This window comes from Morus notabilis, unplaced genomic scaffold, assembly GCF_000414095.1.
Source record: "Morus notabilis unplaced genomic scaffold, ASM41409v2 Scaffold62, whole genome shotgun sequence".
Taxonomy (NCBI): domain Eukaryota; kingdom Viridiplantae; phylum Streptophyta; class Magnoliopsida; order Rosales; family Moraceae; genus Morus; species Morus notabilis.
Genome location: NW_010365441.1, coordinates 76767 through 93492, shown reverse-complemented (window position 1 = coordinate 93492; position 16726 = coordinate 76767). Strand labels below are relative to the sequence as shown.

At 32.2% G+C, this 16726-nt stretch overlaps 1 protein-coding gene across 1 annotated transcript; it reads left to right on the top strand.

The window, feature by feature from the left end:
• Window positions 1-10375: 10375 nt before the first annotated feature.
• Window positions 10376-15614, top strand: LOC21402702 (ABC transporter G family member 11). Its single transcript, XM_024172181.1, is given in 9 exon segments — window positions 10376-10694; window positions 12928-13007; window positions 13277-13628; window positions 13631-13740; window positions 13988-14074; window positions 14249-14374; window positions 14471-14665; window positions 14762-14846; window positions 14950-15614. Coding segments are annotated over 9 exon segments (2019 nt in total).
• Window positions 15615-16726: the final 1112 nt, after the last annotated feature.

Below are 16726 nucleotides of genomic sequence, written 5' to 3'. Positions count from 1 at the left end.
TTAGGTACACAGATTATTATAATATGACCATTTGCGGATACTTGCAATTTTAACAAATAAAATATGTATATACACATATATATATATATATAATAGTTTGTTACAGTCCTTTCAGTGACCATGCGCCAATGTACTTTATTATTATTATTATTATTATTATTATTATTGTTGTTGTCGTCGTCGTTTTTGTTGGAGGGGCATATGTACTATATGGTTGATAGCAGTAAAGCAATTAAATGTGCCTAATAACTAGTGATGGAGCCAGAGTTTTGTAATAATATTTATTTAAAATAATTTTTTATTTATACACTATACGAATTTTTATGCCTTGAAAATATTGTATGTTAATGTCATTATCAAGGCCATTAAAGATTGAGTTTATAATTTTTATGTGTATTGGATTTTTGGAGAAAGAGATATTTTTAATAGGAACTCACAGCATAAAAATATAATATAATACACACATATATATATATATATATATACACATACACTAGTTAAATTTATGTGCGAAAGTGAGCTCTTTATACAGGTTAGATAATGTTGTATATATTTAAAATATAATAATCGTGTTTGGTTAGTAGTTCTTGAAAACTATATCGAAAACGATTGTGAGTATGATTTTTTTTAACAGAATAGAAAATAGTCGAAAGTTTTTTCCACATTTTCGTTTTTATTTTCTAAAGCTATAACGTGTTTTAATACTAAAATAATCTCTAAAAAAAAAAAACCAAACACAATTTTAGAAACATTCACAAAAGATTTTAGGCTAGGAAAAGGATGAAGAAATTTCATTAGTTTAAATATATTATGATCGCCATGAAGTCAAAAGAGTTTTGCATGATAAAGAGTATACCGTGTATAAATCAAAGGATTAGAAATTATATAAAGACAATAAAATTCATGAATAATCTCCCCTTTCACTATTTTAGCTGTAACCTTACCTTCCATCAAGATTAAAAAAAAAAAAAACAGAGAGAAACCATGTGAATCCAAAGTCTAATACTTTACAAAAAGGAACTAGACAAATATCAAATTACCAAAGTTACCTCACAAGTGTCGAAAAAATCAGATAGTGTAGACAAAGCTTGCACCCCAAAAAAAAAAAAAAAAGTGCAGCCCCACTCTCCATTATCTCACGATTTTTCCATTGAGTTTGGTTTCAAAATTTTGCATAGCATATAACACATAATGTATTAATAAGAAGAAGCTAGTGGAAAAAAAAAGTTACAGACCAACTTTTATATGTGTGGATATATATGTATATATAATGTGTATAATATATGAGCGAAATGATAGGATTGCTAATAATTAATAAGATACTAGGTGGGGGGACAATAATGATAGAAGTGATTAAATGCACGTTGGAGGAAAGGTGAAGGATTAGTCAAAAAAATCTACATTAGAATAGAGCAATCTATGCATTATTCACGGAGTGAGAAAGATTTTTTTTAAAAAAAAAAAAATTTTTTTTTTTTTTTTTTTTTTTTTTTTTGGATGAGTGCCTTTCACGTATCCTTTCTTTTGACTGGAGTCTCTAGTGGGTAAACAAAAAATCTTTTATTTAAATTATTGCACCACAAAGGATTTCATACTAATAGGTAGTGACAGAACAAATTGTGCACCTCACATTAAGATCTCTTCTTTTCTCCCATTTCTGCCGAGCTACGCCCTCTTTCATTCTTTCTAAAACTTCCTCAACTAGAGTCTAATAACTTTACTTCAAGAGCAAGACCAAGAAGGGACAAGTTGGCCAGAAGTTAAAATAGGTAAGGAGAAACCGTTTCCTCACATTACTGTAGCTTATGTTGTGTACTAATTTGGAATGATTGTAAGATAAGTTTTATATCATGAGCTTGCGTTCTAGACCACCTTATAGAAGCTCAAGGACGTGCTTTAAGGCTAAGGAAGGCTAGCATTAAGGCAAAAAGTTCTTTTCATAAACTTGGTAACCCAACCATGCATGTTAAGATTTCAGTTAGGTTAGTTATGGATACCTCAAAGAAAACGTTGATATGGTATGAGAATGAGACATTAAAATAGTAAATCTTGAAGATAGAATGATAATATAGGAAATGAACTATAAAATAATTTTTAGAATCACTTAATTTGGTGTCGTTAAGGCTAAGATATGCCCAGTCTGTATGGAACTATTTTAAGAGGCTAAGGTAATAAGAGATAAGATAGGTGCCGTGTCAAATAGAAATTAATCAGGTCTATGGGTTGTCGGACTAAATGATTGGTAGCTCCTCTAACTTCCCTTGGTCGTGTGCACCCGGTACGAGCACAAGACCCACATAAATAAAATTATATACCATAGCAGAGCATAAAAGGTTGTGCATTTTCTATTATGATATTATTATATGAAAAATATTTTGTGAGGAATATTTATACTCGCTGAGCTTTAGCTCATAAACTTGTTCATGCTCTAGATAAAAAGCCTACTATTCATTGATGGACTTCGCAAGGGAGTACGTGTACGGTGGAGGATCGGGCTTGAATACCACCATGCTATAAATTCTATAAATAATTAATATGGTTTTAAAGATACAATTTAAGTAATTATGTATTTGTAGTATTTGTATGAAAACTTTATTAGAACATGCTTATCAAGTTGTGTTTAATAAGTATTTAAAACAGTTTGTAACCATGATATTAAAAAAAAATAACGAAGAAAGATAAAACACAAAAATAATTCTGATAATGAATTTATGAGGAACTCGTTGACTCTTGTTAAAAAAATAAAAATAAAAAAGAGAAAAAAACTCAACTTTTTGTAGAATAATTTTAAATTAACATATTTTAATAATAAAAATCTTTTTAAAAAATAAACAAAAAGAATAATTTTAAATGACACCAAAAGAATAAAAAATGAATGATATTTTCTGATAAGCTAATATATTAATAAATTAAATTTTTTATCTATTAAATCTGTATAAAATTATGAAAAAATTAAAAAATATATAAATTTAACAGTTAAAAAAGTTTAAGTTATTTATACATCAAATGTATCAAAAAAAATATTTATGTCAAGCTTATAATCTCTTAAAAAATAAATATATGGAACTTTCTATTTATGTTATAGATAGATATATAATTTTTAAAATAAAAAATTTGAGTGGGGGCGGAGCCTTAAAAGCTCCCGTCCAATGCTAATAAAGAGTTGAGGACGTGTACCAGCAATAATTGACGCCTACAATACTTCATTTCTTCTGTGATGGATATTTGCCAACCAACTAGGCAACTACTTCCGCTATGGAGGTAATCCACCTATGTTGGCTTCACTACTTTTAGACTGAGCTAAATCAGCGGTGGATTTTCTAGCAAAAACAAAAACAAACAAAAAATCAGTGTTGGATGTCCGAGATTCCAATGACTCATTTATTTTATGTATTTAAATTTATAATTTTAATTTTATTATAATATTTTTTTTTCATAAAAAATTAAATTTTAAATGTCAGAATTAAAATTTACTAGTTTGAATGTATAAACAAAATGGACCCTAATTGTTGTTAGGGTTTTAAGAAAGAATGAAGAGGTAGATTGAGAAAATTAGAGAATACTCCCCCCTTAACTCTTTTTTTTTTTTAATAACAAAATTAGGCCTTTACGTCATTCTTAAGCTATATATAAAATGAAATTAAAGAAAGTAAATGCATAGATCTTGTAGTACCTAAAAAACAACACGGCAACAAAAAGAATTTACAATATCTAATTGAGGTATGAGCAAATAATACACAATAGAAAGCGAAATAAAAAATAATGCAACAATGGGAAAACAACGTATGTAAAACAAAGAACTAAAAAAAAAAATTCATACAAATTTATAAAAATAAAATAAAATAAAAAGAGAGAGAAAAAACTATCATTGGTTTCTTTCTATAATAAAACAAGTTGAAATAGACGCTCCGCACGTGTGCATTTAACATTTTTTTTTTCTTTTTTCACTTTGCGCATGCGTATTCAACATTTTTCTTTTCTTTGTTTCAATATGGAAGTTTTTTTTTTTTTGAAATGTTATAGTTTATGTTTTTTAATCATTGTTTTCTTAAATATTAATTCCAGTAGAAAAAATATAAAATAGAGCAACATTAAAAAGGAAAATTTGTTTAATGTAGCGAATTACACAAAAAAAAATATTCAGTGGTACATATGAAAGAAATTTATTTAGAAAAATTACAAATAAAATGTTTCCATAGAGACACATTTGAGAACAAGATATTAAAGATTATTTATTAGAAATATATAGAAAAAAGTATTTGGAAGAGTCATTTTGCAAACAAAAAAAAATAGTTTTGATTAGGATATATATGAGAGGAAAGTATTTGAATGGGACAATTAGAGGAAAAAAAATTCATGAGGGTAATAATTTTATTCTAGACAAATGAAGAAAAAAAATAATTTACCGATGGATTTAAACATATATAAAATATTAAGTGAGGGAAATAAGAAAAAAAAAAGTAAGAACAAAAAAAATGACTGAAAAGATGTAAATAAAGAATTTGAGGAAAAAATATAAAAAATACAAAGAAAAGGACAAAAAAAAGGAGGAAGTAGAAATGGAGGAAACATTTCGTCTGTTCGCTTTCTCCACCCGAGAAACAGATTGATATTTAGTATGTTGGAATAGATTTATGGGTTTTTGGTTGAAAGATTCGTACCCGATTTGAATTATGGTTCATGGTTCACTACAGTGTTTTCTCTCACAAAAAATACATGTAAATCGAAAATAGTTCTAATCTTATGATTCTAATCCATGAACGAAACGTCTTCTTAATTATGCAATCAAGTGTATTATAATTGTCTTTATGTCATTTTGTGTGAGGTATTTTTAAAATAAGAACTATTAATTTAAAATGGATGTGGAGAATAAAAATGAGTGTGTGAATATAGACACGCTTATGTAAATAGCCCTCAATATTAAACTTGAGGATGGAAGGAAAAGTCATTAATTACACTATATGTTAAAATTGTATACCTTAATTTGAGATTTAGCAAAAATTTTAAAATATTATTAAATAACAAAAATTACATAGTAATCACTATAATGATAAGAATAGTAATTTGATGTCATTATATGTTTGAAACACAAATTTTCACCATTCTTATAATACTTCAAAATTTTGTTGTATTTCAACTTTACTATTTCAAAAATTTTCAGAAATTTGGCCCTTCCAAACAATATTATGAAAACTCAAAAGATTCAAATAGTGTGAACAATGTTAAAATGGTCTTTATTTTATCAGAATTTAATTATCCCAACATTTGAAATAATCATGTGAATATTATGTTCCTGTTATTAAAAAATTTAAAATTTCACTTGTGTAGAATATGAACAGGAAACAACTTTGCACAATTATACTGTTTCTTTCTCTCTCTCTCTCTCTCACGTGAACGCGGGAAAAAAGAGTGGATGACGGCTGAGCTCAGAGGCCGCCTCTGGGCGCGTCGCTGGGCTCTGAGCCTGAAACTTGGTCCTCTGGCTCGTCTCGTCTCGTCGTGGGCTTTTCGTTAGTGGTGGTGGTGTACAGTGTGGTGGCTCCATTTTGGTAGATCTAAATCGGTTTAGAGCTTGGAAGTCGAACAAACGGATTTCATTTTTAGGCGATTAGTTTGTTGTTTGGTGGCTGAGATTTCTTGGCCGGCTATCTTCCTCGACAGTCCTTTGGCTAGTTGCATATGCACTGGATGTTTCTAACAGCGATGGTCGGAGCTTTTGTTTGTTGTAACTTTTGTGTTTGTGATAAGGACGGTGGTCTCCCCACCCGACTCTCGTTTGGTTTGTTGTTTATTTTTAGATTTTGGTGATCTACTTAAGGCTAACTGTATGTCTCTTAATAGGGTGGTTTTGGTCCGACTAGAATTTTTTCTAGGCTGTGTAGATGTCTCCTCTTTGTGGGGTTTAGCAATATGTCATTCAGCACTCTAAAGCCTATGTCAATGGGAGGGATTTATTCAATTCGAGTCTTAAGTGTGCTCATTGTTAGTATGTCTAGGTGTTCTTCCGTTTTAGGCCTCAAGTATGCGACTGTCCCCACTAATGGGTCATTAACATTATACCGAGATGACCATTTATTGCTGCGTGAATTTGTACTTGCAAGTGCATGAGTCACCAATAAGAGTGTCGATCTCACGAGAATTATATTAATTTATATCAATTACAGAAATGATTAACTGTATGGATTATTTGTATGGCCGGTAAAAATGAAAGAAAAATAGTAAAATACCTAAATTAAATTAAAGAAAATGAACTAACAATGGAAATAAAATCTCTACAACCGCAATTTCACCCAATTAATGTCATTCGGATTAATTTTGCTACGGATCAATTTCACCTAAATTAAATTATTTTACTTTTTTTTCTGTTTTTCTTCTCTATTTTTTTTTTTCTATTTTCCTTCTCTATTTTTTTTTTCTTTTCTCTTCTTCCTCATTTTCCTTGTTTCCTTTGGAAGCTCCCTTCTGGTCTCCCTTGCTGATTCGTGGAGCTCAAGTAATGAGCTGATGAAGAATATACGCAAAAAATCCCCCTTTAATTCACGTTAAATGGGAGAAAGAAATAAGGCAAAGCAGGCTCTGAGTGATGCGCCACGTGGCGAATTTCAGTTGGGGATGGGAGAACTTGGCGACGTGGCAGTGTACAACAAGATAATAGAAAGGGTGCACGAGAATCTTAGTGAGGGCGCCTGCATGCGAGCAGAGGGAGCTGGAGAAAGTGGGGGACAGCTACGTGGCGTGCGTTGATTGGCAATTCCCTGCTTCTTTGTCTGCTTGAACTCGCATTTCTCGGAGGTGCTGTACACACGCGATTTGGTCCGTTGGTGGTGTGGATCTGACGGCAATAAAAGCGAATTTAATTTCTTTTTATACTCTCCAGATTGGGCTTTATTTTATCCGGATTCTATTTTCAATTTCTGATTTGTTTCTTTACATTTTGACCCCATTAAACTCAAAATTTTGCAATTAAGAATTCATTACATAAATGAGGAAACTAATTATTTTGGAAGGAAAACTAAAATAAAAATTACTATTACTAAACTAAATAGACTAAAATAAAATAAAATATATCTAAAATGAAAAGTATTCATTAAAATTCAAAATAAAGTAAAATAATATAAAATAAGTTAAAAATCTCAAAAACTAGCCACTATAAAAGCACAAAAATAGTAAAATAAATTTATTTTAAATAGAGTTATCATTTATCAGTTTTTGTTTAAATGCAATTTTCTTTTAAAAAAAAACTTTGCACAATTGATTTTATTTAATAAGGGGAAAAAAGAAAAGAAAACAAGACATGTAGAAAAATGCGAAGAAAAAAAAAGTGAAACGCAGTATGAATCTATATCTATACATCTATGTTCCTATTTGTTTCAACCATCTGAATTATTATTTATAATTCAGACCTTAGTTCAGAATTCAAATTGATGTTTTAGTAGAGGACAATTCAAATCATTATCATAGTTCAAACCCTTAAATATAATTCACACACCCACCCCCACCCCCCAACACCTAAATTCTAACAATCCTAATTGTTTTCGACAGTGAAAATAATTTTAATTCTACTTTTTCTCCATCTTCAATTTTAATGTTAAAATGTCATAATTTCTTTGTTTTAATTACAATTAAGATGATTTTTTTTAATGTGTTTATAATGAAGAGAGGAATAAATCATCATCCATATTGTATATTTTTAGATGTCATTTACAATGAGATTTTATAAGATTTATTACAAAACTCTAATGACAGTTCTCAACACTTTATCCAAATACAGTTAAGATTTTATTCCTAAATCCTAATTCAAATTATAATTTATTTACATATCTAAACACCGGTTCAAATCATAATTTAATGCACCACAATTCAAATCACAAAAACTCAAACTAAATCAACAATTTGAATCGTTGAACCAAATGTTGGGCGGCATTTCCAGAATCATTAAATGTGCAATAAATTCAAAGGCTCGTTAGAGCCCAAACTATCCCGAGCCCAAGTTCTCCGGAGCCCAAATTTGCCGGAGCCCAAGCTCTCCCGAGCCCAAGTTCGCCGGAGCCTAAATTTGCCGGAGCCCAAGCTCTCCTGAGCCCAAGCTCTCTCGAGCCCAAGTTCTCCGGAGTCCAAATTTGCCAGAGCCCAAGCTCTCCCGAGCCCAAGTTCTCCGGAGCCTAAATTTGCCGGAGCCCAAGCTCGCCGGAGCCGAAAGTTCAAAGGTCACGTGATGTTATCAAGTGAAGTAACTGACGCTAATTAAAAACATTGAATGGTTGAAAGTTAATTCTCATTGATTATTTATCAGTTTTAACTCACAAAAAAAGGTGAAGAGCCTCTTTGTAATTAAGAGAGAATAAACTCTCGAATTAATGAGAGAATTAAACTCCCTCAATCCTAATGTACTATAAATTCCCTCAGTGCGAGAGGGAAAGGGACACTCATTTCTGAATACAATTGTCTTGTGATTGTCTTCATTTTGTTTTTGTTATTCCTTCAGAGGTTCTTTGTGTTCTTCAAGTGTTCTTCCAATTTCCTTAGATAATTCGCTTATTCAATTCAAATTATTTGTCTAGGGACGTTGGATAAGTGTTTGACGAAATTTTGCTCCAACACCAAATAAGTTCTATATCTATTTCAATTTTACATTCATATGCGATGAATGAAACGGATCAAAAGGGGATTTACCTCTTTTAATTATGTATAAATATATAGATAGGTTCCCACTAAAAAATCTATCCTACTAAAATTCATCTGCTTATTCGTGGAAGCGTACATGCAGAGATGAGGAGGTGGTTTTAATCCATTCAGCAGATAGACACACATTAAAAAGTGGTCCAAAACCGCGTCAAATACCCCGTTGACCACTCTCTTTTATTTTTTTCAATAGGCACGTGTTATATCTCTGACCAATCACTACTAATTTGGGTCCGTTCGGTTCGTTAATTCAAATTTTTAATTTAAGTTGAGATGTGATGTTGTGTGAGAGCTTTTTACTGTAGCAAAAAAAGTTAAATGTGACTGTTTCTGAGAGTTTTTTACTGTAGCAAAACTTAAATTCTAAACTCGAATTAGCGAAAAGAATGGACTCAATTTCTCTCCCCGATAGACATCTCATTGTTGGACGTCTTTGACAAAAACCTTCTTACTTATTGCATGCAAACGTCTATAAATGCTTAAAAGAGTTACGAAGCTAGCTTTTAAAAGGTTCATGTGTTGCGCTCATAGAGGCCACATATTACCCTTCTCTCTTTTATATTTTTAATTTTTTTTAATTTTCTTTCTCTTTTTTCATTTTTAGATTTTTTTAAATATTTTTCTTCTTTCCTTTTTTTTTTATCTATCTATTGTTTTTTTTTCTATTATTGTTTATCTATTGCCTTTAGCAGTAAATTGTTTTTTATTTCAAATATGAATGAGTTTTTAAATAGAGATAGACGAAAAATAAGATGAAACATATGTAATATTTCGTTTGTCATTTTATAACAAAGATCATATGTTTATAATCATAATTTATTAAAATACCTTTGCATAATTTCAAACGTGCATTTTGATCTATTTATTTTATTATTCATTTTAAATCTTATGTTTTCTAATTGTGTCTTATTAAACTTTACCCTTCTAATATGCTCTTATTTTAATAATTTTAAATATATGCTTGCCTAAATATTTTTGTTGTTGTTAGTATTTCTTTTTTCTAAATATGTGTCTACCTATGTATGCGGGCGGCGGGTGGCAGTCAGCGGCAGGGGCAGGGCGGCGGCACCGGGGCGGCAGGAGTAGGGCGGCAGTGACGGGAAGAGGAGGCTATGACTGAGATATTGTAGGAGAGAGAGAGAGATTTGCAGGAGAGAGAAAGAGAGAGCGTCGGGAGAAAATGAAGAAGAAGAAGGGGGGATATTAAGTCAGAGTTATTTGCGACAACATATTCGTCGCAAATAAATTTAAAATGTCGTCGCTAATAATAAATATTTGCAACGACAATATCGTCGCAAATTAATAAAATGTCGTCGCAAATACTAAAATATTTGCGACGATATTTTCTCGCTGCAAATATTTTAAAGTCGTCGCAAATAATGTTTTTTTCCCACGCCTACTTTATCATCAAATAAGATTATTTGCGACGACGGTAAAACAATGTCGTTGCAAATAAGGTAAAACTATTTGCGACGCCTAATGTCGTCGCAAATAGTGATGACTTGTCGTCGTAAAAAAACGGATTACCTTGGCGCCAATAATCCGCGCCATTGAAAATTGCGCGCCAATATTATTTGCGACGACACTGAAATTATTAGCGACGACATTGTTATTTTATTTAACGGTAGGTATTTGCGACGACATGTCGTCGCAAATAGTGTATTATTTGCGACGACAAATGTCGTCGCAAAAAATGTCGTCGCAAAAGGGCATAATTGTTGTTGTGATTAGTAGCAATCTTGAAGAAGATCAAGAGCCATCTCTAAGGTTTGAACTGGACAAGAGAAGTACAAACTATGGTAGTACTATTGGATCGGAATTGGATGATATCAGTAGTGGTGTTTGTTTGACATGGGAGGATCTGGGCGTTAGTGTGGAAGGAAAGAAGAGTAGTAGTAACAGGAAGAAAGTGATTTTGGAGGGGCTCACTGGGTATGCTGAGCCTGGGGAGGTGTTGGCCATTATGGGCCCTTCTGGTTCTGGCAAGTCTACTCTATTGGATACATTGGCAGGTGCGTACATAAATTGCATGCAATAATAATACATGTTATAAATAAAGCCTTGTCTCATTTGAGTTTTTAATTCCAGTTTTACTACAGTTAAAAGCTCACATAAAAAATCACATCTAATTTTTTTTATTACAGTGAAAAGCTCTCATATAAAATCACATGTCAACTCGAAAACTCGAATCCGCGAACTGAATGAGACCTAAATGCACACACGTTTCAAAATTCTGTAGATTCTGTGAAATCAAGATATTGTCTCAATCTTTTTTTATTCTTAAATACTTATCATATTTTACTTTCATAATGTATCATGAAACTACTATTATGTGATTGTTTTTTTGGCATAATTCATGGGATTTTTATTGCTAGAGTACTTTAAGTAAAGAGAGAAGAAAATTGGAGTAAAATACAGTATATATTATATAAATGGTTTTTAAATTGTAGATTTTACTATTTGATCTAATTTACATATAATTTTGCACGACCAGATGATCAAGTAAAAAGATTATAATCATACTGATTAATAATTATGATTTTTTTTTTTTCAAATTTCATCAGAATTTGGATGCTATGTGGTTTTAATTATGATATAATATTCTTCTTTCATATATACATATATATGTGTGTTTGTATATTTAATATTGCAAAGGTTTCATTTTCCTTTTTTTCTTTCTTTCTTTTATTTTTAACACAACTCATTGTAGACTAATGTGAAAAGAATAAGAGATCATCCATTGTACTAAATGTTCTTAATTCGTTTTTATGTTTTTTTTTTTGTTGCGTTTTGGCAATTTTAATCTCACAAACACCCAAAACTTGCCAAACATTAAGAAGCCATCATTGACAAGTAATAGTCATTAGCAGATAGAATTTCTCACGTATAAAATATGGTCTAGAGGAAGCCTTCTTTCAATGTGAAGTCATTAACTAATATAATAAAAAAGAAAAGCTTATATTGTCAATGACCACTAGGCCAAATTTTATAAGGTAGCGTGAGGTGAGACTTGATTTGGAAGGGTAATTATTCGATTCTTTATTCTCTAAAAAAAAAAAAACACAAAAGACAAAACAAAAATCGTGTTTGGAATTAATCCCGTTTTTATTTTTCACGTTTTTCAAAAAATATGAAAACGTTTTCAAAACAGCGTTTAGCACAATAAAAGTAAACAACAGAAATGAAAACGATTTTTTGGTTTAGTGTAAAATGAGAGAAAAATGAAAAACGACTTTTAGTCGTTTTTCATTTTTTGTTTTCGTTTTCTACTCTCTCGAGCAGAGAGTGAGAAAGAGAGACATTAATAGGTTTTTTTACACTGAAAATAATCTATTGATAAAACTACCAAACGCATTTTCAAAAATAATTTCTGTCTGAGATTGAAAACGTTTTCATTTTTATTTTCATACAAAAAACAAAATCATTTTGGAATGAGTTCCAAACGCACCTAAAATTCTTCAGTCCCTTCAAATACATGACTTTTAATATTAGATCTAACTTTGGAAAGCATCCAATCCCTTTTTTTTTTCTTTCCAACTTACTTGTGCTAATTGCAGTCAAGATAAGCCAGTGATGTTAGTTTGTGTGGGTGCGTTAGAAACTCGTTCCAAAATGATTTTATTTTCTGTATGAAAATGAAAATGAAAACGTTTTCAATCTCAAATAAAAATCATTTTTAAAAATGTGTTTGATAGTTTTATCAAGAAATTATTTTTAGTATAAAAATCCATTAATGTCTCTCTTTCTCCGCTCGAGAGAGGACAAAATGAGAATAAAAAATGAAAAACGACTAAAAGTCATTTTTCATTTCTCTCTCATTTTACACTAAACTAAATAAAATCATTTTAATTTCTGTTTTTTGTCTTTATTACACCAAACGCCGTCTTTAAAACGTTTTTATTTTTTTTTTCAAAAAATATAAAAAATAAAAAGATGATTAATTCCAAACACGGCCAGTATATCTTAAAGCAACTTGCTAATTTAGTTCATTAAAGTTACACTTTGAAAAAAAACGAAAAAGTGTCATCTTGTCATGTGACATAGGGAATTATAGGACTAGGATTGTTAGTTGTGCTCTCTTTTCTCTAACGTAGAAAAGTATTTGATAAAGAGACAATTGAACAAAATCTGTTTTATATAAATAAGGGGTCAACTAATTTTCATTTGAATATGCTAGTAAAGTAAGGGTCTAAAGATGGTACTTGAGGAAAAAGAGAAACATCTACTGATATGAACTTTTGGCAGGGAGACTAAGTTCAAACGCTAAGCAAACTGGGGAGATTCTGATCAATGGCCGTAAGGAGACACTTGCTTATGGAACTTCGGTAAGTAAATGGATGCGATTGTACCAACACTAATGCATCGAATCCCGTCAAAACTTTGCACTTAGGCATGCTTGGCTGAGACTAGTACTAGAATGGGAGGCCTACAAGGAAGTCCTAGTATTGCACTCCTCTTTTGTATATAACCGAAAATCACTAAACACTTCCATAACACTCGGAAAATCTTCACAATCTCAAGTAGAAAGCTGCATTTTTACACCTTAACTAACAAAAGACAAAAATTGCTTATTTCCTAGTTTTCCATGATGTAGGCTTATGTAACTCAAGATGACACTCTAATGACAACATTAACAGTAAGAGAAACTGTGTACTACTCAGCACTGCTCCAACTTCCTGACTCGATGTCAAGATCGGAGAAGAAAGAAAGAGCGGAGACGACGATAAGGGAGATGGGCTTGCAAAGCTCCATGGACACAAGAATTGGAGGTTGGAGTGTAAAGGGTCTTAGTGGTGGTCAGAAGAGGAGAGTTAGTATTTGCATTGAAATCCTTACACGCCCTAAACTTCTCTTCCTTGATGAGCCTACCAGTGGGCTAGATAGTGCAGCCTCTTATCATGTCATGAGCCGCATTGTCAAGCTTGCTCGGCGAGATGGAAGGACTATATCGCGTCTATTCATCAACCAAGTAGTGAAGTTTTCGAGCTCTTCCATAATCTCTGCCTTCTCTCCTCTGGTAGAACAGTGTATTTTGGTCCTGTTTCAATGGCAGAACAGGTATGCGAGATCATGAACTATTTATTATACATTTACTTCATTTATAAAAATCTCTATCGACATAAATTTTTTGACTTTTTTTTACAATTGAGGCTAGCTCAATAGGTGTTTAGTGAGAGTGTATTTTCAATGCATTGAGTCCGTTCAAGTTCTAGGAGACAGTTAAATTTTTACAAACTACAAAAAATCTCGTTTCATATAATAGAAATTAACCAGATGAACAATTCTGTTTCAATATTCTTTGCAGTTTTTTGCTTCAAACGGCTTCCCATGCCCATCTCTGAGAAACCCGTCTGATCATTACCTTAGAACTATCAACAAGGACTTTGATGCTGTGAGTTAATTATATCTGCTCTTTCATTTTTTGTTTCTTTTTCCTATTTCCTGACCTTGATAAGTACTTCATGTTTCTTTAGACTACTTATAACAATAGTGTAAAGCTACAAGTTTCTAAAAAGTTACAGTGAGTACAAAGTTAATATGCATGGTTATTGACATTATTGTTTAGGACATTGAACATGGATTTGGTGCGAAAACAAGCACAGAGGAAGCCATTAACATTCTGGTGAAGTCCTATAAGTCCTCCGAAACTTCTGAGCAAGTCAAGCGGCGAGTGTCCGAGATATGCCAAAGGGTACTTAATAAGTCTACAGACTACATATCATTTCTCAATGGTCCATATGGTGCTGAAGATGCTAATCATGTGTTTTATCTTTTGCTATTTCGATAGAAAGGAAGAGCTCTAGAGAAGAAGGGAGGACAAGCAAGCTTCATCACGCAATGCGTCGTTCTCACTAAGAGATCATTTGTGAATATGTACCGTGATCTCGGATACTACTGGCTTCGCCTTGCAATCTACATTGCCTTGTGTTTATGCGTAGGAACCATATTTTATGACATTGGAAAGACTTATGGCTCTATACAGGTAATTACATCTAGCTAGTACCATCTTCTAAGACAAAAACCGACATAGCTTCGAAGGCGAACTCTAAAAACATACGAATATGACTGTAAATTTCAGGCTAGAGGATCAATGTTGATGTTTGTAGCAGCATTCTTGACTTTCATGGCAATAGGTGGATTCCCATCTTTTGTAGAGGACATGAAGCTGAGTGAGTTAGAAGAGGAAACTAATAAAACTCATGTTATTTTGTTGAGATTGATTGATTGGTGAACCTGACCCTTTTTTTTCTTTTCTTTTCACTAATCAGATATTTGGGAGAGAGAGGCTAAATGGGCACTATGGGGTTGCAGCATTTGTGGTGGGAAACACATATTCTTCAATCCCTTTCTTGCTTCTCATATCCTTAGTCCCTGGCGCAATTGCCTATTACCTTGTTGGCCTTCAGAAAGGCTTCGAGCACTTCGCCTACTTCGCGGTAGTTCTCTTCATGGCCATGATGTTGGTGGAGAGCCTAATGATGATTGTGGCAAGCATGGTGCCAGATTTCCTCATGGGGATCATCACGGGCGCGGGAATCCAAGGCGTGATGATGTTGAACGGCGGCTTCTTTCGCTTGCCGGACGATCTCCCCAAGCCCTTTTGGAGGTACCCAATGTACTACATTGCATTCCACAAGTATGCAAATCAAGGATTCTACAAAAATGAGTTTGAAGGACTAGTTTTTCCAAACGAACAAGCTGGCGGGAGAGCCCTTATAACTGGTGAGGAAATTTTGAGGAGTGTTTGGCAAGTGGAGATGGGCTATTCCAAGTGGGTTGATGTTGCTATTTTGTTTGGCATGGTAGTTGTTTATAGGCTCATGTTTTTGGGAATCTTGAAGGCGGTGGAAAAGGTCAAGCCAATTATCAGAGGTTTTTCAGTTGTTCGTTCCAAGCATTCCAAACACATCAATGAGAACCCTTCATCTTGATCTGCATCATATCTTTACCGTGGAGCAAAGATTGATTTTTTTGTGTGTTTCTAATATATTGCTGTTTGTATAGCTATTAGTTTGTATGAGTCCTACAAATATGGTTGAACTGAGTTCCTTTTCTCTTTCTCTCTCTATGTTTTAAGTCTTGATCATTCTTTATTAGTAAAATATCCTTACCAAAGTTACGAATCCCCTCCCAGCGTTACAGGTCAAATCTAGTTGTACTGTGCGATAGTTTTCAAGTATGGAAGATGTTTTATGAAGTTTTGAACGGTTAAAACTTACTTATTGGCGTTTGATTCACGGATTCAAAATTATTTTCAGTTTACGTGTATTTTTTATGCGAGAAAACATTATAACGAGTCACGAACTATGATTCGAACTATGACACGAATTCTCATACTAAACACCCAATAAGAAGATGTTTTATGAAGTTTTGAACGGTTAAAACTTACTTATTGGCGTTTAATTCACGGATTCAAAATTATTTTCGGTTTACGTGTATTTTTTATAAGAGAAAATACTATAACGAGCCACGAACTATGATTCGAACCATGACACGAATTCTCATACCAAACACCCAATAGATTTCATATGATAAAAGTAGTTCAAATTTCAATGGTTCATATCGATTTATCAATCTGACATGTAATAAAATTGCTGAGACGACAAAATAAAATTACTTGTACCGAGTTTTGGTGTAAAGTTTCAGCTCATTCAAGACGCCATTATATTTTAATCTTAATCGTTCTCAGAATGTCAATGAAAGCATCACGTATATGTTCTTTGTTAATTGTTAGTAGACAGTAAGGTGAACGACCTCTTATTTCTGGAAGGAAAAAACAAGATAACTTTATACTAAAAGATGTCCTTTATCAGCCCATTATCTCGAACATGTCCTTTTTAAAACAGTTTTTTTACATAATCTTAAAATTATAATTTTTTTTTCATAATTACAGTTTCTCTATTTTGTTCTTGTAGAGGTAAATTTTCTCAAATATATCCTTATTTACACGTTCTTTTTTCCATGTGACCCATTCGATTGTTATTTTTTCATATGTGCTGCCTAATTAATTTAAAATCTGATTTACTTTCTTTTATTGTTTGTG